We start from the raw sequence: 25,833 nt of genomic DNA, 5'->3' as shown, positions 1-25,833 counted from the left end.
GGATGATGTGGCTTAGTTGGTAGAGTATGGCATTTGCAATGCTAGGGTTGTGGGTTCGATTCCCATGGGGAAAAAGTATGAACATATATGCACTCACTACTATAGGTTACTCTGTATAAGAGTGTCTATGGAAAAGGAATGAATAGACCATTTCAGTTTTCACATAGAAATAAGTTGCATTTGCAAAGTATTTCAAGAAACTGGAAAACATATACTGTATCAAGCAAGTATTTTTATATTCCACACTTATTATCAGATTAACTGTTTTGTACAGATAATTATCAGACTCAAGTCACAAATGCTGGTAAACACTCAAATACATTTAGTTTTTTTTTTTTTCACAAAGGTAGTGCACTGGGTCTTTACTAGTCCTGTATTAGCTACCAATATAGACATCTTCAGTGCGGGCAATTTTTCTTCAGCACCCCACCCCCAAACTACTTCCAGCGGCAATGCCGCTCCCCCCTCCTTCCCACGCATTCAGCTGTCCCCCATAACCTCACGGCTGCAGTCCGAGCCGCAGTCACGGGCGAGGCGCAGCGGCACGGCGGGATCCCCGTACCCAACGCAAAGCAGAGATCCTCTCAACTCCGGGGTGAACACTGGCAACTGGAAACTTCAAGGATACCCAGTAAATGGGTTAAGCAGGAAAATTATACAGACAAACTAAGCAATCATTTGGTTGGATAATTTTTGGGAAAGATTTAGGCTACTTAAAAATATTTTGGGGGATTTCTATGAACGCAGTCATTTGACCACAGCAGATGCTCGCACATAGCAAGAATATAATGTGCACTTTTGACATTTTTCTTTAACCATCAAGATGGATTTACAAACCCTGAACGACACCTCACCATTCTTGGAGTGTGTGGGAGCGCAAGGCGCTGGGTCAATCGGAACAACGAACGTCAGTCTGGAACTCACAAACATCACCACCTGTGGAAACGCGTCCGTGGTGCTCAAACCGCAACATGTCAAACAGAAAGGTGAGGAGCCGGGCCACCTATATTTACGTTATTTCATAAAACTAAATGAAATGACCAAATACGCAAAAAACTATACACAAAATCAGTGTTTTGGTTTGTTAACTGGATTCTTCCTGACATTCGTGATTTTGTTTTTTCTAGTTGTTTGTTATTATTTTTGTACTTGTATGATATTTTTACTGCGTTGTTATTTTCGCTAATCTGACACAAAATCCAGTTCACCATAGCCTATATTTCAACAGCAATAGGCGCTCAAACCACAGATTCCTTGAGTTTTCGTTTATCAATAGGCCTTTTCCAAATATCGAAGATAGCCTGAGACAAAAAAAAAACGATTTTACGCAAAAGTTAATCACTAATACATGCGAAGTACAAATTAAAAGGTTACCATGATGCTATTCCATAATTTAATTTCAAATCGAATTATATATAATATAATAATTAATTGGTTGTAATTAATAACATTTAAATGGGCTGGAACATAATGTTCTGATTGCTACAGTAATCAGTGTCCTCTATCTTTCTAAGAATTGTAAGTCAACCATAGAGTGCAGATGCCTAGACTTCTCCACAAATGAATTACAATAGCTCTAGTCTAGTGTGTTTTCATACAGTGTGTGTGTGTGTGTGTGCATGCGTGAGTGTGTATATGTTTGTGTGCGTTTGTGTGTGTGCAGTGATGTAGCTAATTAATATAGCAGCAGCAGCGAAAGCAACAGCGCATTACGCATTCATGTATCCAATCTAGCCACAACTAAACCCAATGCCAGAGAACATCACACTCATTCAGAAATCGTCACTCCTGGAAATACACCCCTACCCCCCTTTAAAACCATGACTACCACCCATCCTTAAAAAAATTGTTGACAGACATTACTACTGCAATATTTACTATAAATGAAGCCAGTCCCCAGTGCAGTCAGGAGACTGAGGCTTTACCCTCTCTCCACAAGGTCAGCATTGTACTTGATCAATCTGGAATACTCAATGTTCCAGCTGTATCTGTACAATTCTAACAAGGTGGCTCTTTCCCACGCTCATTTTGATCTGTTGTTTAGAGCAAGGGCAGTGTGTGTGAGTGTGTTTCTGTGTGTGTCTGTGTCTGTGGGTGTGTGTGTGTGTGTTTCTGTGTGTGTGTGTGTGTGTGTGTGTGTGTGTGTGTGTGTGTGTGTGTGTGTGTGTGTGTGTGTGTGTGTGTGTGTGTGTGTGTGTGTGTGTGTGTGTGTGTGTGTCTGTGTGTGTCTGTGTGTGTCTGTGTGTCTGTGTGTGTGTGTGTCTGTGTGTGTGTCTGTGTGTGTGTGTGTGTGTTTCTGTGTGTGTGTGACCGTCTCTCAGATCAGTAATGGACAGAGTTGATTTTCATTACGGTACATCAGCATCTCAATATCAATCACTGATAGAGGGATGGGTGGAGTGACATTTGATAGCTAGAGAAATGACCAAAAAGAGCATACCCTTCCAGCTCCTCCACCCATCCCTCTATCAGTGATTGATACTGAGATGCTGATGTAGCGTAATGAAAATCAACTCTGAATGCCTATGAGAAAGTGTCAGGTGTCTGAGAAATGTAATCAGAAAAATGATTTTGACATGGGAATAAGGTTGTGATACAAAACCATTATCATTACAAACCAATTATTGTCAGGACATGTTGGAGGTTTCTTGTCAAACAGGAGTGGGAGTGAATTGTACACAGCACCAACCAATATAGATTAGACAGACACAGCCTGAGGGGAGATGGGAATGTTGGTCAGAAATAATTATTGGGAAGCAGATGGTTAAATGATTTTAGGCTATATCTACTCAGCATTGACACCAGCCTGTATGCAACTGGTCCATACCACACCTTGTGTGTGTGGGGTGTGTGTTGTGGTGTGATGTGTGTTTTGTGTGGTGTGGTGTGTGTGTGTGTGTGTTTGACCAGCGCTCTGTCAACAACAGCAGTTGGTACAAACTGAGGCTGTGTACAGAGACAGGAGAGTCTGAAGCCTGAGGGAGGCCCTTCACCGCCCTGTATGTAATACACACTATATTTAGCATGCTCCTCAGAATCTCACACACACACACACACACACACACACACACACACACACACACTGATGGGGAATATCCAAGACCGCAGCTGCTGCCATCATCTTTAGTCACTCAGTCACCCTAACACTTCCTCACTTTCTCACTCAACCGCTCTAATTTCTCTGTCTGTCTCTCTGTTTCTCTCACTTTCTCTTTGTCCCCGTGTGTTCTGGTATTTTTAGAGCAGTAGACTGAAGTAGGCAAACAGACAAACAGACAGTGGTGCATGCTGGTTGAATCACATAGCGGGTTGAATGATTTCATAGCAAGCCAAGCCTCCGTGACCAGAGGACTAGAGGTTCAGCTCTAACAGACTCAGACGACTCCCACATGCTTCAAACCCTCTAGTCATTGTAAAACAGATGGTCATACTTGATTTAAACTCTTTCTTGAAGGGCTGGGATTGATTCCATTTCAATTCAGTCAATTCAGGTGAGAAATTGAAAATCAATTTGACTGCAAAGCACCCTTTCTTTTCAAATCAGATTATTAAATAAATTAATTCAATTTAAATTAATTTTGTGAATCAATGGAGTTGAAATGTAGTTGACCCTGGTTTGTGTTAAGATAAATCCTCCCATCATGAGTGACTTGGTGCTGCAGACAGAATAAGCTATCATATCAAAAGACGTAACTCCGGACAAGTCATCTAACACGGCTTTGACACACACAGCAACTCAGGTTGTCTGGAAACTGTTCTCACTAGCCCTAGTGCATCACTACATACAATATGACAGTCATATAGCTGGTCATCAAGTGATATTATCTCTTACAGAAGTGCTTGACAGTTGTCACCTGTCGTATCATGCTTATTACATTGTAAAGTAGGCTGGATGATAGATGATCACTGTTGTACATTTTTTATTAAACTAATAAAACGTCTCCCAGTAAAAAGTGTCTGCAGCCCTAGTGCACTCATATTGCTAGTGTCATTAAAAAGTAATGTTTATTCTCATGGCCCATCATGCAGTAGATATAGTAATGGGGTGGACGTGACAAGCAGTGACAAAGACAGGCTAGAGACAGTACCAAAGACAGGCTAGAGACAGTACCAAAGACAGGCTAGAGACAGTACCAAAGACAGGCTAGAGACAGTACCAAAGACAGACTAGAGACAGTCCCAAAGACAGGCTAGAGACAGTGCCAACAACAGGCTAGAGACAGTGCCAGACAGGCTAGAGGCAGTGCCAAAGACAGGCTAGAGACAGTCCCAAAGACAGGCTAGAGGCAGTGCCAACAACAGGCTAGAGACAGTGCCAAAGACAGGCTAGAGAAAGTGCCAAAGACTGGCTAGAGACAGTGCCAAAGACAGGCTAGAGAAAGTGCCAAAGACTGGCTAGAGACAGTGCCAAAGACAGGCTAGAGATGCCAAAGACAGGCTAGAGACAGTGCCAAAGACAGGCTATTGGTCACAAGCAGAATCCTTCTATGTCCCAAATGGCACCCTGTTCCCTATATAAAGGTCTATGGGCCCTGGTCAAAAGTAGTACACTGTGTAGGGAATAGGGTGCCATTTCCACTATTTGCTATTCAGTGTCTGTTTTTACAGTGTTTTGAGGGTGATGGGGTGGCAGATGTCTTGGTGGTTAGCGTGTTTGGCCAGTAACTGGGAGGTTGCCAGTTCGAATCCCCGCGCTGACAAGGCGAAAGATCTATTGTTCTGCCCTTGAGCAAGGCAGTTAGTTAACCCCCCACAACTACTATGTGTACACAATGGTGTTGTTTTGTGTGATTCTAACAAGGCAGACTCAGTGGTTGTCATGTTTATATCAGTGTGAACATGTATGCACAGGGATTTAGTGTGGATTACCCCTCTAAACAATCACAACTACTAGCTCCGTTTATGTGTGGCAACGAAGGGGGCAGAGTGTTAAATGGCAGATATGTGAGGGCAAAACTAATAAACGGGCTCTGCCCTCTCACTAAAATGGCTACCCCAACAAGAACTACAGATCACAAAATGGCAGACCGCCAAAAACGACAATCCCCAGAAGCAAGGGGAACGCTCGCAAGGTGGGGCCGACCCACATATAAGGGGTTAAGACAAACCAGGAAGAGAGAGAGAGAGCAAGGGGCTGTGGATCTGTGAACCACGGAAAAAGAGAAAAGTGACTATATATATCGGCTGGATTTACGTGTATGACCTAGACTGTTTGGATTTACCTGTTGGCTGTTGGACCTGGACCTACCTAGAACCCGATTTGTGTGTCGAACACTGCTATCCTCGACCACGCTTGCGGCCTGGGCGGACCAGGACGGAGAAACCAACGTACAGGTACTGTCCTGTTCGAAATAACTCTCTCTGGGGTGATTTAGGTGACGGTCTACCGCTGAATTTGTATACAAACTCTCCTAACCTTGAAGAGGATTGTCACACGTGGTGGAGAATGCGGGCACATTGTCGTTTGAACCGGATAAATGGACTAGCCATACCGCTAGTAAGGTACATGCTCTACAACATTCGGAGAGTACGACCCTGCCTTACACAGGAAGCGGCACAGGTCCTAATCCAGACACTTGTCATCTCCCGTCTGGATTACTGCAACTCGCTGTTGGCTGGGCTCCCTGCCTGTGCCATTAAACCCCTACAACTCATCCAGAATGCCGCAGCCCGTCTGGTGTTCAACCTTCCCAAGTTCTCTCACGTCACCCCGCTCCTCCACACACTCCACTGGATTCCAGTTGAAGCTCGCATCTGTTACAAGACCATGGTGCTTGCCTATGAAGCTGTGAGGGGAACGGCACCTCCGTACCTTCAGGCTCTGATCAGTCCCTACACCCAAACGAGGGCATTGCGTTCATCCACCTCTGGCCTGCTGGCTCCCCTTCCTCTGCGGAAGCATAGTTCCCGCTCAGCCCAGTCAAAACTGTTCGCTGCTCAGGCACCCCAATGGTGGAACAAGCTCCCTCACGATGCCAGGACAGCGGAGTCACTCACCACCTTCCGGAGGCATTTGAAACCCCACCTCTTTAAGGAATACCTGGGATAGGATAAAGTAATCCTTCTACCCCCCCTTTAAAAAAAAAATAAATTAATAAAAAAATAAAAAATTGTAAAGTGGTTATCCCACTGGTTATAGGGTGAATGCACCAATTTGTAAGTCGCTCTGGATAAGAGCGTCTGCTAAATGACGTAAATGTAAATGTACATTTCATATATATATATTTTTTTGTTCAGTTAGCACTCGGAAGGGTAGTCAGGTTTTTTGTGGTTTTGTTTGTTTCGTTCAGTTTGCTCAGGGACAATTAGTATGGAAAGAGCCATACAGGCACTGTTACAAGCACTGGCAGCCCAACAAGAGGCAACTAGAGCTCAACAAATAGCTCATCGGGATGCGATACGAATGCATCAGGACGACCTGGAGTTGATAGATGCACAGAACCATGATAAACTAAAGGGAGAGATTCTGACTAGACTGGGAGTGACCAATACCGTGAGGGCACATCGCTTCCACCAGTGGGCCTACAGACTTGGACAACCCTCTCGAACACAGACGTTCAACTTGATTCACCTGGCACGGAAATGGTTGCGACCGGAGACCCGTTCATCCGCCGAGGTCGTCGAGACCATCGTACTCAACCAGTTTCAGCGAGGTCTACCCCGAGAAGTTCGACGATGGGTTGGCCAGAACTAAGTACTTTCCGCCGACCATCTCGTGGCCTTGGTTGAACGATATTGTATGGCAGGAACTTCTGAGCAGGCACAGGAGGAAAAATCCCAATTTCCCAAGCCCAGGTGAACCAGCGGACCGGGTATGACTGTTCCAGCATTGGGAGGGGGAAAGAACCAGACTGGGGGCGAGACACTCCGGCAAAAGCCAAAAACCGGGACTTATTTCCCTAATTAAAATGCAAATAAAGTTATAACATTTTTGACGTGTTTTTCTGGATTTTTTGTTGTTATTCTGTCTCTCACTGTTCAAATAAACCTACCATTAAAATTATAGACTGATCATTTCTTTGTCAGTGGGCAAACGTACAAAATCAGCAGGGGATTAAATACTTTTTTCCCCTCACTGTATTGCGACCTACTGTTCTATTAAAGAAGATGCCGTATGATATAATACTGGGTAGATTATGCCACTCGCTACCCAGAAGCCATTCCCCTTCGGACGATGGCATTCAAAAATATTGCCAAGGAGTTAGTGCTCCTGTTCACCAAGGTAGGGATTTTAAAGGAGATCCTTACTGATCAGGGGACCCCCTTTATGTCCCACCTTATGGCGGACCTTTGTAAGTTGTGGCAGTTGAAACAGTTGAGGACCTTGGTTTACCATCCTTAGACGGACGGGATGGTTGAGAGATTCAACCGCACCCTGAAGTCAATGCTCACAAAGGTAATCAATAAGGATGGTAAAAACTGGGATTTCATGTTGCCATATCTGATGTTTGCCATTAGAGAGGTTCCCCAAGCCTCGCTGGGGTTTTCACCCTTTGAGCTAGTATATGGGAGGCACCCCCGGGGAATCTTACACATCGCCCGGGAAACCTGGGAGCACCAGGCCTCTCCTTATACTAGTGTTATAGAGCACGTCACGACAATGCAAGACAGGATAGACAAAGTCACGGCCATCGTCAGAGAGCACATGAGGCAAGCACAAGAGCACCAGCTGCACACTTATAACCGGAAGGATACCCTGAGGGAATTTCAACCGGGAGATAAGATGTTAGTGCTGGTCCCCACGGTAGAGTGTAAACTACTAGCCATATGGAAAGGACAGTATGAAGTGCTGGAGAAAATAGGATAAGTTAATTATCGGATCCGACAGCCAGGTCGTCGGACCCCAGAACAGATCTATCACATAAACCTGTTAAAAGCATGGAGAGAGAGAGAAACACAAATTGTCACTTACCCCACACCCACTCAGGGGGCAGCCAACGTGCAAGTTTCACCAACTCTGTCCCCAACACAAGTACAGGAAGTAAAGACCCTGATCCAGAGAAACAGATGTGTTTTCAGGGATACCAGTACGAACTGAGGTTACGGCTCATGATATTGTTTCCCTACCAGGGAAAAAAGTGAGCATGAGGCCATATCGGGTACCCGAGGCTCGACGAGCCCGACTAGAGCGGAGACTGAGAAAATGTTGGCAGCTGGAGTGGTCGAAGAGTCACATAGTGAGTGGTCTAGCCCAATTGTGATGGTCTCCAAGCCCGATGGGTCTTTGTGGTTTTGTAATGATTTTCGGAAGGTAAATTAAATCTCCAAGTTTGATGCCTACCCCATGCCCCGAGTAGATGAACTATTGGAGAAAGTTGGTAAAGCTCGTTACATTATGAACCCTGGACCTAGCCAAAGGTTACTGGTAAATTCCCCTGACCCCCAGAGCCAAAGGAAAGAGAGCCTTCGCAACCCCTGACGGTTTGTTTCAATACACCGTCATGTCATTCGGCTTACATGGGGCCCCAGCCACCTTTCAACGACTAATGGACCAGGTCCTAAAACCGCACCGAGCTTATGCCGCAGCCTATTTAGATGACGTGGAGATCTACAGCCCAGATTGGGAATTCCACTTACCCTGGGTACAGGCAGCGCTAAACGCCCTTAGGAAGGCAGGGCTCATGGCGAACCCTGCCAAGTGTTATGTGGGGCTAGAGGAAACCGAGTATCTGGCATACACCGTGGGAAGACGGTTAATCAAACCCCAACTTAAGAAGGTTGAGGCAATTAGAGGATGGCCGAAACCAGTAAATAAGAAGCAGGTTTGAGCCTTCCTAGGGTTGACAGGTTACTACTGGAAGTTCATCCCAAATTATGCTACAGTGGCCGCCCCACTCACCGACATGACTAGAGCCAGAGAGCCAAACATGGTAAAATGGGATGAAAAGTCCACCAAAGCATTTAGAACATTACAGGAGGCTCTCTGCTGTAATCCAGTGCTGGTGGTACCAGACTATAGCGTGAGTTCGTGGTTCAGACGGATGCCTCAGAGGTCGGGTTGGTAGCCGTGCTCTCCCAAGAGGTAGAAGGGGTGGAACACCCCATCCTGTTTTTAAGCAGGAAGCTGGAACCACGGGAGGCCAATTACTAAGTCGTTGAGAAAGAGGCGCTGGCAGTAAAGTGGGCTCTAGAAAGCCTGAAATATTAACTGCTAGGGCGCCACTTCACCCTCATCAGTGACCATGCCCCACTCACCTGGATGCATAGAGCTAAAGAGAAGAACGCTCGGGTGATGCAGTGGTTTTTGAGTCTCCAACCGTTTCAATTTGACTTAACCCTCCCGTTGTCCTAGGGTCAAAATGACCCACCACTTTGTTGAACCAACTTTATTAAATTTTTATATTTTTGGGATCATTTGTGAGAAGGAGGCAGTGAGACTTTAAAGAAAGTATCACTGCCTCCTTCTCACAAATGATCCAAAAAATATAAAAATTAAATAAAGTTGGTTCAACACAGTGGCGGGTCATTTTGACCCTAGGACAACGGGAGGGTTAAAACACAGAGCAGGGAAGGAAATGTGGATGGGTTATCCCGCATGCATGCCTATTTTGCTGAGGTAACCTGACCTAGGGGGTCGAAGCTAGGGGGGGAGATGTGTGGCAAAGAAGGGGGCAGAGTGTTAATGGCAGATATGTGAGGGCAGAACTAATAAACGGGCTCTGCCCTCTCACTAAAATGGCCAACTACTGATCACAAAATGGCCGACTGCCAAAAACTACAATCCCCAGAAGCAAGGTGGGGCCGACCCACATATAAGGGGTGAGGGAGGGAGGGGGAGGGGGGGGGAGAGGGAGGGGGAGGGAGGGAGAGAGAGAGGGAGAGAGAGAGGGAGGGAGAGAGAGAGGGAGAGAAAATCTGTGAACCACGGAAAAAGAGAAAAGTGACTATATATCGGCTGGATTTACCGTGTATGACCTGGACTGTTTGGACTTACCTGTTGGCTGTTGGACCTAGACCTACTGAGAACCCGATTCGTGTATTGAACACTGCTATCCTCAACCACGCCTGCGGCCTGGGCGGACCAGGAAGGAGAAACCAACGTACAGGTACTGTCCTGTTCGAAAGAACTCCCTCTGGGGTGATTTTGGTGACGGTCTCCCGCTGAATTTGTGTACAAACTCTCCTAACCTTGAAAAGGATTGTCACAGTAGTTTCCCGCTCTCCGTCCCCCTCTGACTGTGTAAGCTAAGGAGAGATTTGTGCTGTACCTTAAAATGGGGAAAATCTAACCAGGAAGATATCTGTGTGTGTTGTTTACATTTGGAAATGTTGGTGCATGAGGCCGAGGTTGCTAGGCTAGTGAGTATTGGGGAGAGAAACTTGAGGAAACGTTCAACAAACTACAATTTGAGTAATCAGTTAGCACATGTATACCCAAAAATCAAATAAAATCAAATTGTATTTGTCACATGCGCCGAATACAACAGGTGTAGACTTTACAGTGAAATGCTTACTTACAACAATGCAGTTTTAAGAAAAATAAGTGTTAAGTAAAAAAATGTATAACTGTTACGCACGCCTCTCGGAAGAGGGAACGCAACACCCTGCTACAACTCAACTCTCCGTGGTGTGAAATAGGTATGGCACTGTAGGTGTGAGTAAGGATGACAAAAGGCAGAGAATACCATTAACAGGGAATGTATTCCTTCGCACGGTAAGTTTGGGGAAAAGGGGCTGGACGGAACCAAAGCAAAGAAAGTAAATATCAAAGCCCCCTCTCTTACCTTACCTGCCTACCCACTACTTACTTAACTAGCACCACCTGGTGCACTAACCAAAATACAAAAGGATGGTCCGCCCAGGTCTTTCCTAGTGTGCATAGACAGTCAACTTCTACGGGTAATGTATGCCCGCGGGCCTCTTACCTAAGCACTCCCTAGGTGCCTTCCCCTTCCCCCCTTGGGAACAAATGAAACAAAAATAGCACAAACTGGTTCAACAACAAAACCTGAGAAAAAACTTACTCAGGACATTAAAGAAACTCTGACCCACAAACTAACACAAAACATTACAATTAGTTCTCAGAGCACAGTACATACCAAACTCTTAGCATACAACCAACATGCTGTAACTCTCAGCAATTCTGGTTCTGAGCAACTGGGGCTTATATAGCTTCAGGAGGAGTTGGTAAATTGGAGACAGCTGCGTCCTGACGAGGGCGCGGTGTCAGCTCTCAAATCATCAATGTTTTTCAAATCAATCAGCTGCTTGTTGGGGAATTTCAGGTCTTATGGCTTGGGCGTAGAAGCTGTTAAGAAGCCTTTTGGACGTAGACTTGGCGCCATGGTACCGCTTGCCGTGCGGTATCAGAGAGAACAGTCTATGACTAGGGTGGCTGGAGTCTTTGACAATTTTTAGGGCCTTCCTCTGACACCGCCTGATATAGAGGTCCTGGATGGCAGGAAGCTTGGCCCCAGTGATTGTACTAGGCTGTACGCACTACCCTCTGTAGTGCCTTGCGGTCGGAGGCCGAGCAGTTGCCATACCAGGCAGTGATGCAACCAGTCAGGATGCTCTCGATGGTGCAGCTGTAGAACTTTTTGAGGATCTGATGACCCATGCCAAATCTTTTCAGTCTCCTGAGGGGGAATAGGCTTTGTCGTGCCCTCTTCACGACTGTCTTGGTGTGTTTGGACCATGATAGTTTGTTGTTGATGTGGACACCAAGGAACTTGAAGCTCTCAACCTGCTCCACTACAGCCCCGTTGATGAGAATGGAGGTGTGCTCGGTCCTCCTTTTCCTGTAGTCCACAATCATCTCCTTTGTCTTGAACATGTTGAGGGAGAGTGACTCCAGAGTGGCACAGTGGTCTAAGGCACTGCATCGCAGTGCTAGCTGTGCCACTAGAGATCCTGGTTCGAGTCCAGGCTCTGTCGCAGCCGGCCGCAACCGGGAGACCCATGGGCGGCGCACAATTGGTCCAGCGTCGTCCAAGGTAGGGGAGGGTTTGGCCGGCAGGGATGTGGGTTCGTTTCCCACGGGGGGCCAGTATGAAAAAAATTAAAATAAACATATGCATTCACTAACTGTAAGTCGCTCTGGATAAGAGCGTCTGCTAAATGACTAAAATGTAATGTAAAATGAGAGGTTGTTATCCTGGCACCACACGGCCAGGTCTCTGACCTTCTCCCTACAGGCTGTCTCATCGTTGTCGGTGATCAGGCCTACCAATGTTGTGTCGTCGGCAAACTTAATGATGGTGTTGGAGTCGTGCCTGGCCATGCAGTCATGGGTGAACAGGGAGTACCCCTGAGAGGCCCCTGTGTTGAGGATCAGCGTGGCAGATGTGTTGTTACCTACCCTTACCACCTGGGGGCGGCCCGTCAGGAAGTCCAGGATCCAGTTGCAGAGGGAAGTGTTTAGTCCCAGGGTCCTTAGCTTAGTGATGTTCTTTGAGGGCACTATTGTGTTGAATGCTGAGCTGTAGTTAATGAATAGCATTCTCACGTAGGAGTTCCTTTTGTCCAGGTGGGAAAGGGCAGTGTGGAGTGCAATAGAGATTGCATCATCTGTGGATCTGTTGAGGCGGTATACAAATTGGAGTGGGTCTAGGGTTTCTGGGATAATGATGTTGGTGTGAGCCATGACCAGCCTTTCAAAGCACTTCATGGCTAAAGATGTGAGTGCTACGGGTCTGTAGTCTTTTAGGCAGGTTACCTTAGTGTTCTTGGGCACAGGGACTATGGTGGTCTGCTTGAAACATGTTGGTATTACAGACTCCATCAGGGACAGGTTGAAAATGTCAGTGAAGAAACTTGCCAGTTGGGTGAAGTATTGATGGAAGCTATAGGCCCAGGTTCTGACCCAAGGGGTGGAAATGTACAATTCTCTTTCTTTTCTAGTTACAGTATGTCTCTGTTTCCCTCCCTCCCTCCCTCCCTCCCTCCCTCCCTCCCTCCCTCCCTCCCTGTCTCTGTCTCTGTCTCTCTCTGTCTGTCTCCACTACCTCTCTCTCTCTCTCTCTCTTTCGCTCTCTCTCTGTCTGTCTCCACTACCACTCTCTCTCGCTCTCTCTCTCTGAGAAGGGGTGATGTGCGTTTGTGATGGTCAATATTGATATCCCATGGGTAATTAAGGAGAGAATTTGCTCCTCTCCTCTTCTGGTACAGACAGCCAGCAGGATGACAAAAGTAAATGTGCTCAGGGAGTTATGGCTGTTCCCTGCACAGCCACCGAGCACACAGGGAAACTAATTGGCTTCGATTAGGCTGAAGCCATATTTTCATGAGAGATATGCACATACGTGCCACAAACACGTGAATGCACTTACCACAGTTCCGCTCAACTTGTTATTGAGAATGTGTTTAATTGCAGGCGCCTCCAAACACATTCTAATGAGCCAACACTGAGGTGGTGCCAACTCAGAGCTCAGACACAGCATCTGGGTAATGTTATATGAAGAGGTGAGTGAGGGAGAGCGAGAGAGAGAAGGAAAGAAAGAAAGAGTGTGTGTGAAGATATTTTTGTTACTGCATATTACAGCGTGATGTAGGGGTGTAACGATCCATCTACTACATCGATGTATCGATTTATATTCCTATGATCCAACTACATCGATCTGTGCTCGGCGAGTTGGCCTTTTGGACAACATATATCGACTTTAACAGGATATGACCTGCTGTAGGCCAAAATCCTCTGGGGCTACCGCTGCCTCATCGAAAACCTGACCAACCAAACCTCCCTCCCTCTCTCTCTCTCTCTCTCTCTCTCTCTCTCTCTCTCTCTCTCTCTCTCTCTCTCTCTCTCTCTCTCTCTCTCTCTCTCTCTCTCTCTCTCTCTCTCTCTCTCTCTCTCTCTCTCTCTCTCTCTCTCTCTCTCTCTCTCTCTCTCTCTCTCTCTCTCTCTCTCTCTCTCTCTCTCTCTCTCTCTCTCTCTCTCTCTCTCTCTCTCTCTCTCTCTCTCTCTCTCTCTCTCTCTCTCTCTCTCTCTCTCTCTCTCTCTCTCTCTCTCTCTCTCTCTCTCTCTCTCAATGCAAATGGCTATATTGGTGTGGGAAGCATGTTTACATTGCAAAAGCAAGTGGAATAGATAATAAACAAAAGTGAAATAATAAATCAGAAATTAACAGTAAACATTACACTCAAAAGTTTCGAAAGAATAGACATTTCAAATGTTCTATCATGGTTATGCACAGTGTTGTAACAATGTGCAAATTGTCTGTCTCTGTTTCTCTCTTTCTTTCTCTCTCTCTCCTAAACCTGAGCTACATTTCATTTCAAATGGTTGCCCCCTCACGTCTGATCCATTCACTCACTCACTCACATTCCTGATTCGGCCCACAGTGAGTTTGGGTCAGTGACGTACAGTACATGGTAGCATACTTTAAGTGACACTTCAAATAAAGCCACTATAGTGTTTTACTATACACTATCAGGTCTTAGCTATTATACCACTTTTCTCCAATGAACATTCCTTATCCCCCCTATTCAATCATAAAGCAATACATTATTATCTACTGTTACTTTCTCATGACCTATAGACACGGCTAGAAATGTAATCGCCATAATTAATGGCGGCGCATTAGGCCATGGTCTGGAAGTGAATGGTGTCTCGTAGAGAGAAAAAAATATGATTGCTTTGAGAATCATCCATTTGGTTTCCAATTGCTTTCCAGACCAGAAGAAGTATCCCAATAGAACCTTTTAAGGTAGTCAATGGAGACTGGAACTATTTATCTTTTTAATTGACCTTACTTCCTCCCTCTCTGTCTCTGTGTCTTTGTCTCTCTCTCTCTCTCACTCTCTCGCTCTGTCATATACAGTTGAAGTAGGAAGTTTACATGCACTTAGTTTGGAGTCATTAAAACTTGTTTTTCAACCACTCCACGAATTTCTTGTTAACAAACTATAGTTTTGGCAAGTCGGTTAGGACATCTACTTTGTGCATGACACAAGTCATTTTTCCAACAATTCACTGTATTACAATTCCAGTGGGTCAGAAGTTTACATACACTAAGTTGACTGAGCCTTTAAACAGCTTGGACAATTCCAGGAAATGATGTCATGGCTTTCGAAGCCTCTGATAGGTTAATTGACATCATTTGAGTCAATTGGAGGTGTACCTGTGGATGTATTTCAAGGCCTACCTTCAAACTCAGTGCCTCTTTGCTTGACATCATGGGAAAATCAAAACAAATCAGCCAAGACCTCAGAAAAAAAATTGTAGACCTCCACAAGTCTGGTTCATCCTTGGGAGCAATTTCCAAACGCCTGAAGGTACCACGTTCATCTGTACAAACAATAGTATGCAAGTATAAACACCATGGGACCACGCAGCCGTCATACCGCTCAGGAAAGAGACGCGGTCTGTCTCCTAGAGATGAACGTACTTTGGTGCAAAAAGTGCAAATCAATCCCAGAACAACAGCAAAGGACCTTGTGAAGATCCTGGAGGAAACAGGTACAAAAATATCTATATCCACAGTAAAACGAGTCCTATATCGACATAACCTGAAAGGCCGCTCAGCAAGGAAGAAGCCACTGCTCGAAAACCGCCATAAAAAAGCCAGACTACGGTTTGCAACTGCACATTAGGACAAAGATCATACTTTTTGGAGAAATGTCCTCTGGTCTGATGAAACAAAAATAGAACTGTTTGCCCATAATGACTATCGTTATGTTTGGAGGAAAAAGGAGGCTGCTTGCAACCCAAAGAACACCATCCCAACCGTGAAGCACGGGGGTGGCAGCATCATGCTGTGGGGGTGCTTTGCTGCAGAAGGGACTGGTGCACTTCACAAAATAGATGGCATCATGAGGAAGGAAAATTATGTGGATATATTGAAGCAACATCTCAAGACATCAGTCAGGAAGTTAAAGCTTGGTTGCAAATGGGTCTTCCAAATGCACAATGACACCAAGCATACTTCCAAAGTTGTGGCAAAATGGCTTAAGGACAACAAAGTCAAGGTATTGGAGTGGCCATCACAAAGCCCTGACCTCAATCCTATAGAAAATTTGTGGGCAGAACTGAAAAAGGGTGTGCGAGCAAGGAGGCCTAGAAACCTGACTCAGTTACACCAGCTCTGTCAGGAGGAATGGGCCAAAATTCACCCAACTTATTGTGGGAAGCTTGTGGAAGGCTACCCGAAATGTTTGACCCAAGTTAAACAATTTAAAGGCAATGCTACCAAATACTAATTAGTGTATGTAAACTTCTGACACACTGGGAATGTGATGAAAGAAATAAAATCTGAAATAAATAATTCTCTCTACTATTATTCTGACATTTCACATTCTTAAAATAAAGTGGTGATCCTAACTGACCTAAAACAGGGAATTTTTACTAGGATTAAATGTCTGGAATTGTGAAAAACTGAGTTTAAATGTATTTGGCTAAGGTGTATGTAAACTTCCGACTTCAACTGTACATACAGACACAGACACACACACACACACACACCCCTTCCCACCACTTTCTCTCTGGGATGCCCCAAGGCCATTTGGCTGCAGGCTGTAGAGGTAGAGATCAATAGAGACACGTTGAAACAGGGTGATGTTATTGAGCTGTATGTTAAAGATATACTGCCCTTTATCTACTTCCCCAGAGTCAGATAAACTTGTGGATACCATTTTTATGTGTCTGTGTCCAGTGTGAAGGATGTTAGAGGTAGTTTCGCGAGCCAATGCTAACTAGCATTAGCGCAATGACTGGAAGTCTATGGGTATCTGCTAATATGCTAGCATTTACCTATAAACTTCCAGACATTGCGTTAATGCTAGTTAGCAATTGCGCTAGCGTTAGTTAGCAACTTCCTCCAAATTACACGCAGAGACTGATTTATTTTGTTGTAAAAATGCTATTTACGACTTCATCTGACTCTGGGGAAGTAGATAACAGGCCTCATTGCCAAAATCCCAAAGTATCCCTTTAAACAGTACTGATTAATCTGTTAAACTGCACTAGGGCCTCTTAACAGGCCTCGTGCCCTCATTAATTACATTCTTAGACTTCCTCTGCCTGGCTGGGCCGCTCCACTCGATGGGCTTCTATAAATAGTGCTGTTGGGGTCATGACATGATAACCATCAATCCTATCTAAGGAACACAACATACACACTGTGTTGGATTGTGACTGGGATCTTATTGCTTCCATCAGGCTTTAAATGTATCATGTTATGTGATCTCCACCTCTGTTTGTCACCCCCTCTCTCTCATTCTCCCTTCTCTTTCTTTCATTAACCGACCCCACCCCTCTATCTGTTCTCTATCTCTCGTTCTTATCATCCTCTCTCCTCCCTTTCCTCCTCTCTCCTCCCTCTCCTCCTCTCTCCTCTCTCTTCTCCTCTCTCCTCCCTCTCTTCTCTCTCCTCCCTCTCCTCCTCTCTCCTCCCTCTCCTCCTCTCTCCTCTCTCTTCTCCTCTCTCCTCTCTCCTCCCTCTCTTCTCTCTCCTCCCTCTCCTCCTCTCTCCTCCTCCCTCTCCTCCTCCCTCCAGAGGTGGACTCGCTGCGTATCCTGCTCTATTCGGTCATCTTCCTCCTCAGTGTGTTGGGAAACCTGCTCATCATTGTAGTCCTGGCGGTCAACAAGCGCATGAGGACGGTCACCAACTCCTTCCTGCTGTCGCTGGCAGTCAGCGACCTGATGATGGCCATCTTCTGCATGCCCTTCACCCTCATCCCCAACCTAATGGAGGACTTCATCTTCGGACCGGCCATGTGCAAGATAGTGGCCTACCTCATGGGTGAGACAGGAGGAGGGACAGGGGAAGAGACAGTGGGAGGGACGGTGGTGATATTGGGGGAGGAACGGGGGAGAGAGGGGAAAATATTGAGGGAGGGTGTGAGAGTTAGAGAGGTGTGGAGAGGATATGGATAGAGATGGGGGAGAGCGAGAGAGGCAGAGCGAGAGACAGCGAAGACTCAGTGACTGACCCAAACTTAACGAAAGCTTTGACTATGTACACTCAGTGAGCATAGCCTTGCTATTGAGAAAGGCCGCCGTAGGCAGACTTGGCACTCAAGAGAAGACAGGCTATGTGCACCCTGCCCACAAAATGAGGTGGAAACTGAGCTGCACTTCCTAACCTCCTGCCAAATGTATGACCATATTAGAGACACATATTTCCCTCAGATTACAGCGATCCACAAAGAATTAGAAAACAAACCCAATTTTGATAAACTCCATTGTCTACAGGGTGAAAAACCACAGTGTGCCATCACAGCTGCAAGATTTGTGACCTGTTGACACAAGAATAGGGCAACCAGTGAAGAACAAACACCATTGTAAATACAACCCATATTTATGTTTATTTATTTTCCCATTTGTAGAGAGAGAGAGAGAGAGAGAGAGAGAGAGAGAGAGAGAGAGAGAGAGAGAGAGAGAGAGAGAGAGAGAGAGAGAGAGAGAGAGAGAGAGAGAGAGAGAGAGAGAGAGAGAGAGAGAGAGAGAGAGAGAGAGAGAGAGAGAGAGAGAGAGAGAGAGAGAGAGAGAGAGAGAGAGAGAGAGAGAGAGAGAGAGAGAGAGCATACTGAAAGGACAGCTATCATGTAGGATGTGTGGAGTTAGGAAACCATTGTCACCCAGTGGCATGGATGGAACTGTGAGACAGAGAATCATCATTAGGATGCATTGAGGGGAACGGGCAGGCTCTGGGAATCTGCTGTTGTCTTCCGCTGGCCGTGATCTCCAGCTGCTCCCGATGGTCCCCACAGAATAGCGCAGCACAGGACCCCTCACAGACATACATAGCATATCGCACATGGATGAACACACACAAGCATGCAGGCTCCCAGGCATGCACACACGCACCCAGACACACATAGTCTCATGTCATGTTCCAGCTAGCAGGAGGATATGGATTAGGAGGTGAGCAAAGAGTAATTTCCCTTCTCCAGTCTGGGGGCCGTGGGGATCATAGCGATCAGATCAGGAGGTTCAGCGAAATGTGATTTCCTCAAACACCATCTCTATCTAGCCAAGGTCTCACACTCATGTTTCACTAACACATCCTTAAAAATACATCTTCACTCAAAAATGCTCAGCGCATACTAATCTCTGATTCATAAACTACAGTTAGGGTCACATTTAATCTGATCCCTGATGTTTTTGAAAAGTTTGAACCTTTCAAGAATTTAACTTAGCAGAACTTTTACGTAACTTTAGTTAACAGAAAACGTTTTAAGTATGTATGTCTTTTCTCATTTCCTTACTTTTCAACAGGTGTATCCGTGAGTATCTCCACCTTCAGCCTGGTTGCCATAGCAATCGAGCGCTACAGCGCCATCTGCAACCCGCTGAAGTCGCGGGCGTGGCAGACCCGTTCCCATGCCTACCGGGTGATCGCCGCCACCTGGCTCCTGTCCTTCATGATCATGACCCCCTACCCCGTGTTCAGCCACCTGAAACACGTCCCCCTAAAGGACAACATCACCATCACACGCATGTGTCGCCACATCTGGCCCTATCGTGAGGTGGAGCAGACCTGGTGAGTTGGTGTGTGTGTGGGGGGAGTTGGTGTGTGTGGGGGGGGAGTGGGGGGTGAGGTTGTGTATGAAGTGTGTGTGGGGGGGGGGAGTGGGTGTGTGGTTGTGTATGAAGTGTGTGTGGGTGGGGGGGGAGTGAGTGTGTGGTTGTGTATGAAGTGTGTGTGGGTGGGGTGGGGGGGGTGGGGGGGGGGTGAGGTTGTCTATGAAGTGGGGGTGGGTGGGGGAGTGGGGGGTGAGGTTGTGTATGAAGTGTGTGTGGGTGGGGGGGGTGGGGGGGGTGAGGTTGTGTATGAAGTGTGTGTGGGTGGGGGGAGTGGGGGGGTGAGGTTGTGTATGAAGTGTGTGTGGGTGGGGGGGGTGAGGTTGTGTATGAAGTGTGTGGGTGGGGGGGGGGTGAGGTTGTGTATGAAGTGTGTGTGGGTGGGGGGGAGTGGGTGTGTGGTTGTGTATGAAGTGTGTGTGTGGGTGGGGGAGTGGGGGGTGAGGCTGTGTATGAAGTGTGTGTTGGGGGGGGGGAGTGGGGGTGAGGTTGTGTATGAAGTGTGTGTGGGTGGGGGGGGGGAGTGGGTGTGTGGTTGTGTATGAAGTGTGTGTGGGTGGGGGGGGAGTGGGGGGTGAGGCTGTGTATGAAGTGTGTGTGGGTGGGGGGAGTGGGGGTGAGGTTGTGTATGAAGTGTGTGTGGGTGGGGGGGGGGAGTGGGGGTGAGGTTGTGTATGAAGTGTGTGTGGGTGGGGGAGTGGGTGTGTGGTTGTGTATGAAGTGTATGTGGGTGGGGGGGGAGTGGGGGTGAGGTTGTGTATGAAGTGTGTGGGTGGGGGGGGAGTGGGGGTGAGGTTGTGTATGAAGTGTGTGGTGGGGGGGGAGTGGGGGTGAGGTTGTGTATGAAGTGTGTGGGTGGGTGGGGGAGTGGGTGGGGGGGAGTGGGGGTGAGGTTGTGTATGAAGTGTGTGTGGGTAGGGGGGGAGTGGGTGGGGGGGGAGTGGGGTGAGGTTGTGCATGAAGTGTGTGTGGGTGGGGGGTGGGGGGGGTGAGGTTGTGTATGAAGTGTGTGTGGGGGGGAGTGGGGGGTGAGGTTGTGTATGAAGTGTGTGTGGGTGGGGGGAGTGGGGGGGTTGTGTATGAAGTGTGTGTGGGTGGGGGGGGAGTGGGGGTGAGGTTGTGTATGAAGTGTGTGTGGGTGGGGGGGGAGTGGGGGTGAGGTTGTGTATGAAGTGTGTGTGGGTGGGTGTGTACTCATACTCATCTTACCTTTTGCTTACTACTGCATTTCAGGAGGTTTGGATGGAACTGTGATGACGAACAAAGGAAAACTGTCTACACCTATACATTAGAGTGATGATACGACAATGTTGTGTTTGCATACTCATTAGAATATAAACACATCACTAAAATGGGGGCAACAACTAAATAAAGTGTAACTTTCCACTAAAACAAGCTTGAGGTTTGAGAAACTTCTCCAGCTGACCTTTTCCCACCAGCGATAAGTCATGAATGTGTCAGTGTAGTAGCAGTAAATGCCAGGTCACCAGGTGCACTGTGATTGGCCTGATGTGGAGGGGTCCTCTGGGGGAGCAATGAGAGAGAGGAAACACTGCCTGTAGGTGTAATGCTGCTCTCTCATTATTCTCTCATGTTGATACCGCCATGACCCTTACTCTTGTGCGAAAAACTAACTCACAAACACACACACACACACACACACACACACACACACACACACACACACACACACACACACACACACACACACACACACACACACACACACACACTACTGAGGTTCTCCAGAAAACTAAAGTAATAGTTAGTGAGAGAGAGCTAGGAGGGAGTAGCAACACCTGAACAGGTTAGTTTTGTTTTCTCCCTTCAAATCAGCTCAGGAGTAATGTCTCACTGTTAACACATTACTCTTCCCTATCTTTCCAGTGATACCTCCTCTCTCCTCTATCTCCACCAGTGATACCTCCTCTCTCCTCTATCTCCACCAGTGATACCTCCTCTCTCCTCTATCTCCACCAGTGATACCTCCTCTCTCCTCTATCTCCACCAGTGATACCTTCTCTCCTCTGTCTCCACCAGTGAGACCTCTCTAACCATCTACCGCTTCTTCTCCCGCCTCTTTATAGCTCCCTCTCTTTTCCTCCTCATGGTAGGAGGAGCTATAGGTAGACAGGCTCATTATGTCTGGAATGGAATTAATGGAACGGAGTCAAACGTGGTTTCCATATGTTTGATGTGTTTGATACCATTCCATTCCAGCCATTACAATGGGCACTTCCTCCTATAGCTCCTCCCACCAGCCTCCTCTGCTGTTGTCAGACATCCATTTGAAATCATTATTGAGATTAATGAAATGCACGAAACATACTCTCTTTACCCTCTCTTCCACTCTCCAAAGGGTTTAATTGTGAGTTACAAAGGCAAGTTAAAACCCTTTTAGGAACCAAAAAGAAGAAAAGACTGTTCCAATGAAAAATGCATGCAAATCTAATGATTCTAATCTGCTACAGGCTCTCTTATGATTGTGGAATATTGTTATAATAGCCGTGGTGCCTCTAAATTATTTCAATGGACTATTAATTCATGTGACTTTACCCAGAGCGGTAGTTTAATTCCAACAATTTATATTCCTAATTCACTAGCTCAATGTCCATAGTAACATATTTAATACTCTTCGAATTCCCCTTCCCACATATTTTGTCCTCCATGACGACTGAATAGGATAACATCATTGTGGTGGAATGTATTCTATACTGGGTAGCAACCCTTATTGTCTCCACCGGTTGGACCACAGCAAAGATATTCGAGAACTGAAGATACCTCACTCCGGTTTGCTCCTTCTAATCCAATGCCTATTGGACTTCCTCTGCCTAACCTCTTTCTGGAAGTCTCCTGTGAGCGAGCCCCTTTCTCCTATGCTCTCTCAATGCTCCTTTTAGAAGCTGGCCTTAGAGTAGTCTCTAAACATCCTAACCTTAACCATTTTAAGAGGGTTAAGGCACAACTGACCTTTGATCAGTGTCTAAGGGAAATTTGTTAACCCCACTTCCTGTGTGTGTCCCAGGAACATGATGTTGCTGCTTGCCCTCTTTGTTGTTCCGGGGGTGGTGATGATCGTGGCCTATGGACTCATCTCCAGAGAGCTGTACCGAGGAATCCAGTTTGAGATGGGCCAGAAGACATCATCCCCCGGTGAGACCTTCATTACTGTTATTTCATTATTCACACATGTAATTATTCACACATTTATTTACTTCTTCCAGTAGAGGGGTTAGTAAGAAGACATTAGAATGCTGAATTGGAATGAACTACAAATATTTGAAATTTCAGTACTGGAAAAATTGCTTATCTTCCTGTTTCTGCCCGTTAGTGCTTCCCAGATTATTAGGATTTGGGCTATCTACCATTCCCCCCAACCCCCCTTTTATCAGAATGATAATCTTAATTATGGTCACACAGAATGAACATTTCATTAGCAATCCAATCATATTAATGTGTTGCAGGTTAGAGCAACATAACCTTTAGTCAGTATGTAAGTGAGTAGCTGGAATGATCTGATATGTGGAGTATATCTGCTGCTGCTGCTGTTCTATTAGAGGATGGAACTGGCTGATGGCTGTAGGCCTCGCCTTCACCATCTGTCTATCCAATATGAGAGAGGGAGGGATGGAGGGATGGAGAGGGAGAGAGAAACAGAGGGGTAGTGATATGGAGGAAGAGAGAAAGCGAGGGCACATTAACCCTCAGATGAGTGATGTGACTCAGGTTTTTGGTGATGTGCCTCCTCTAAAATACATCTGTGATTTTGCAAATCATATCTACTTCACAGGCCACAGCAAATGGTATTTCCTCCATTATCCTCTCCCTCTATTCTATATTCAATCTATTGGCAGGGATAGCTTCCTTTAGACACTGCCTGTACCAATTACCCCTGCATCATGGCAGGTAGCTTAGTGGGTAAGAGCGTTGTGCCAGTAACCGAAAGGTCGCTGGTTCTAATCCCCGAGCCAACTAGGTGAAAAATCTGTCGATGTGCCCTTGAGCAAGGCACTTAACCCTAATTGCTCCTGTAAGTCGCTCTGGATAAGAGCGTCTGCTAAATGACTAAAATGTAAATGTAATCATGATTATCTGGATCTTTAGCCACAACCCACCATTTGGTGATTCACCGTTGTGTCAGAGTCAGATGAATTCGTGGATACCATTTGTATGTCTTTGTGTCCAGTATTAAGAAAGTTAGAGGTAGTTTTGCAAGCCAATACTAACTAGCATTAGCACAATGACTGGAAGCATGCTAGCAGATACCCATAGACTTCCAGTCATTGCGCTAACTCTAGTTAGGAATTGCGTTAGCGCTAGTTAGCAACTTCCTTCAAACTGCACGCAGATACATAAAAATGCTCTCCACAAGTTCATCTGATTCTGGGGAAGTAGATAAAGGGCCTCATTGCCAAAATCCCGAAGTATCCCTTTAAGGTGAGCGGTATTTTATAAGAGGCTTGCTTCACAGAAAGCGTTTCTGATGGGATCTTTAACAGGTGGTAATTATCAGAAACGGAGGAGAAGAAACCTGGGACAGGTGGAAAGTACAGTTACAGCAGGGTGTGGGAGGGTGTGTGTATGTGTGGCTCATCATGGCTAAATTCAGATGGGTGTTAAATGGATCATAAATCTCTGTGACCTGAAATTATTAGTTATGTAACCTAATTGGTCTGACCCCTCCTCACAGTTTTGGACCTCTACTTGACTCGAAAGTAAATTCTCTGTCACCTTCTTTGCCCCGCCCCTTACACAGGTCTTAAGAATGGCCTGACCGCCACCGGTGCTTGCAGCAGCGACGACGGAGATGGTTGCTACGTCCAGGTCGCCAAGCGACCGCGCTCCATGGAGATGTCCACTCTGACATCATCGACGGCGAGTGCGTCCAAATTGGAGCGTCCCCGCAGCAACACCTCGGAGGCCAAACTCTTGGCCAAGAAGCGTGTGATCCGGATGCTGGTGGTGATCGTTGCTCTGTTCTTCCTGTGCTGGTTGCCCCTCTACTGCGCCAACACCTGGAAGGCTTTCCACCCAGTCTCTGCCCGCCGTGCCCTCTCTGGTGCCCCCATCTCCTTCATCCACCTTCTGTCCTACACCTCGGCCTGCGTCAACCCTATCATCTACTGCTTCATGAACACACGCTTCCGCAAGGCACTGCTCGCCACCTTCGCCTGCTGCTGCCGCCAGCCCTGCCGACACAGACGCCACGGGCTGCGGGATGGAGAGGAGGACGCCATGGCTATGGGGGTGTCCATGTCCAAGTTTAGTTACACCACGGTCAGCACTATGGGGACGTGCTGAGAGAGGAACCATTGACTGACTGGGGGACGAGGGGGACATGGGAGGACAGGAGGGACAAGGGGGGAAACCAGAGAGATATGTTGTTATGTAATTTCTTTAGGGAAACTGTTAACCTGCGGTCAGTAAGTATGGGGAGATGCACCCACGGTCTATAGGGAAACCAACGCCTGACCATTACTGCAATGCTAATGTCAAGGCGGCCAATGGGGTCAGAGAGATAGTTATATCTATCTGTAGGGATGAATTAACCTATGACCATGGGTAAATCAAACCAGTAGTATACACTAAAAAAGGGAAAATACTCATTAACCATGGAGAATGCTTTCCTAACATACCCATAGGAAAATGATACACTGTTTAATAGTTGCGAAACAAAAGGAAAGAAGGAAATACTATAGTAGCACAGTTTTGCATTAACATTTGTCCCAAGTGATGGGAAAACAATGTTTTGTTCAATACTGTATGTATGGCTATGTAGTTATTTCGTTATCACCTGGGACTCATTTAAAAAGCTTGCTTTCATGTTTGCTGATGAATCCCTCATATAGGACGGGAACTATTATGAGGGTGGGATATAAGGGTTATGTGTTGGTAGCACAGGTGGCTGGTGGCACTTTAATAGGCGAGGACGGGCTCATAGTAATGGCTGGAATGGAATAAATGGAATGGTATCGAACACATCAAACACATGGTTTCCATGGTTTCCATGTGTTTGATACCATTCCATTTACTCCAGTCCAGACATTATTATGAACTGTCCTCCCTTCAGCAGCCTCCTGAGGTTGGTAGGGGGGTGTATTCCTGAATGATAAGCTTTAGGGGTCGCAGGGCAGTAGTTTGACACAGTATCAGTAAAGCCTCTACTTATTCTCAATTTACTTTGGGGATTAAAATGCTGAATATGTGCTTATTATTAGTGTTGTCAATGTCCTGAAGGTGGGAACTCTGTTGTGCCTGCCTATAACATGTTGCGCTTTCTTCAAGCATTATCTGTTTACTGCACTGTGGACTGTGCCATTCATGGTGGACATTGTAAATAGTGTGTTACATTGTGGTCTTGACCA

At 46.4% G+C, this 25,833-nt stretch overlaps 1 protein-coding gene across 1 annotated transcript; it reads left to right on the top strand.

Annotated features, from left to right (window-relative positions):
* Window positions 1-529: 529 nt before the first annotated feature.
* On the top strand, window positions 530-25,414 carry LOC121536344 (cholecystokinin receptor-like). The gene is made up of 5 exons (XM_041843619.1): window positions 530-986; window positions 17,436-17,684; window positions 19,163-19,427; window positions 22,494-22,621; window positions 24,225-25,414. Exons 1-5 carry the CDS (start codon window positions 824-826, stop codon window positions 24,767-24,769), a joined length of 1,350 nt encoding a protein of 449 aa, XP_041699553.1. The 5' UTR covers window positions 530-823; the 3' UTR covers window positions 24,770-25,414.
* The last annotated feature ends 419 nt before the right edge of the window (window positions 25,415-25,833 follow it).

This window comes from Coregonus clupeaformis, chromosome 23, assembly GCF_020615455.1.
Source record: "Coregonus clupeaformis isolate EN_2021a chromosome 23, ASM2061545v1, whole genome shotgun sequence".
In the NCBI taxonomy this organism is placed as follows: Eukaryota; Metazoa; Chordata; class Actinopteri; order Salmoniformes; family Salmonidae; genus Coregonus; species Coregonus clupeaformis.
This window is presented reverse-complemented; position numbering and strand designations above follow the sequence as displayed.

Coding starts and splice junctions, on each gene's coding strand:
- LOC121536344 (XM_041843619.1), top strand. CDS start 824: ATGGATTTACAAACCCTGAACGACACCTCACCATTCTTGGAGTGTGTG. Junction 17,685..19,162: donor GATAGTGGCCTACCTCATGG/GTGAGACAGGAG, acceptor ACTTTTCAACAG/GTGTATCCGTGAGTATCTCC. Junction 22,622..24,224: donor CCAGAAGACATCATCCCCCG/GTGAGACCTTCA, acceptor CCCCTTACACAG/GTCTTAAGAATGGCCTGACC.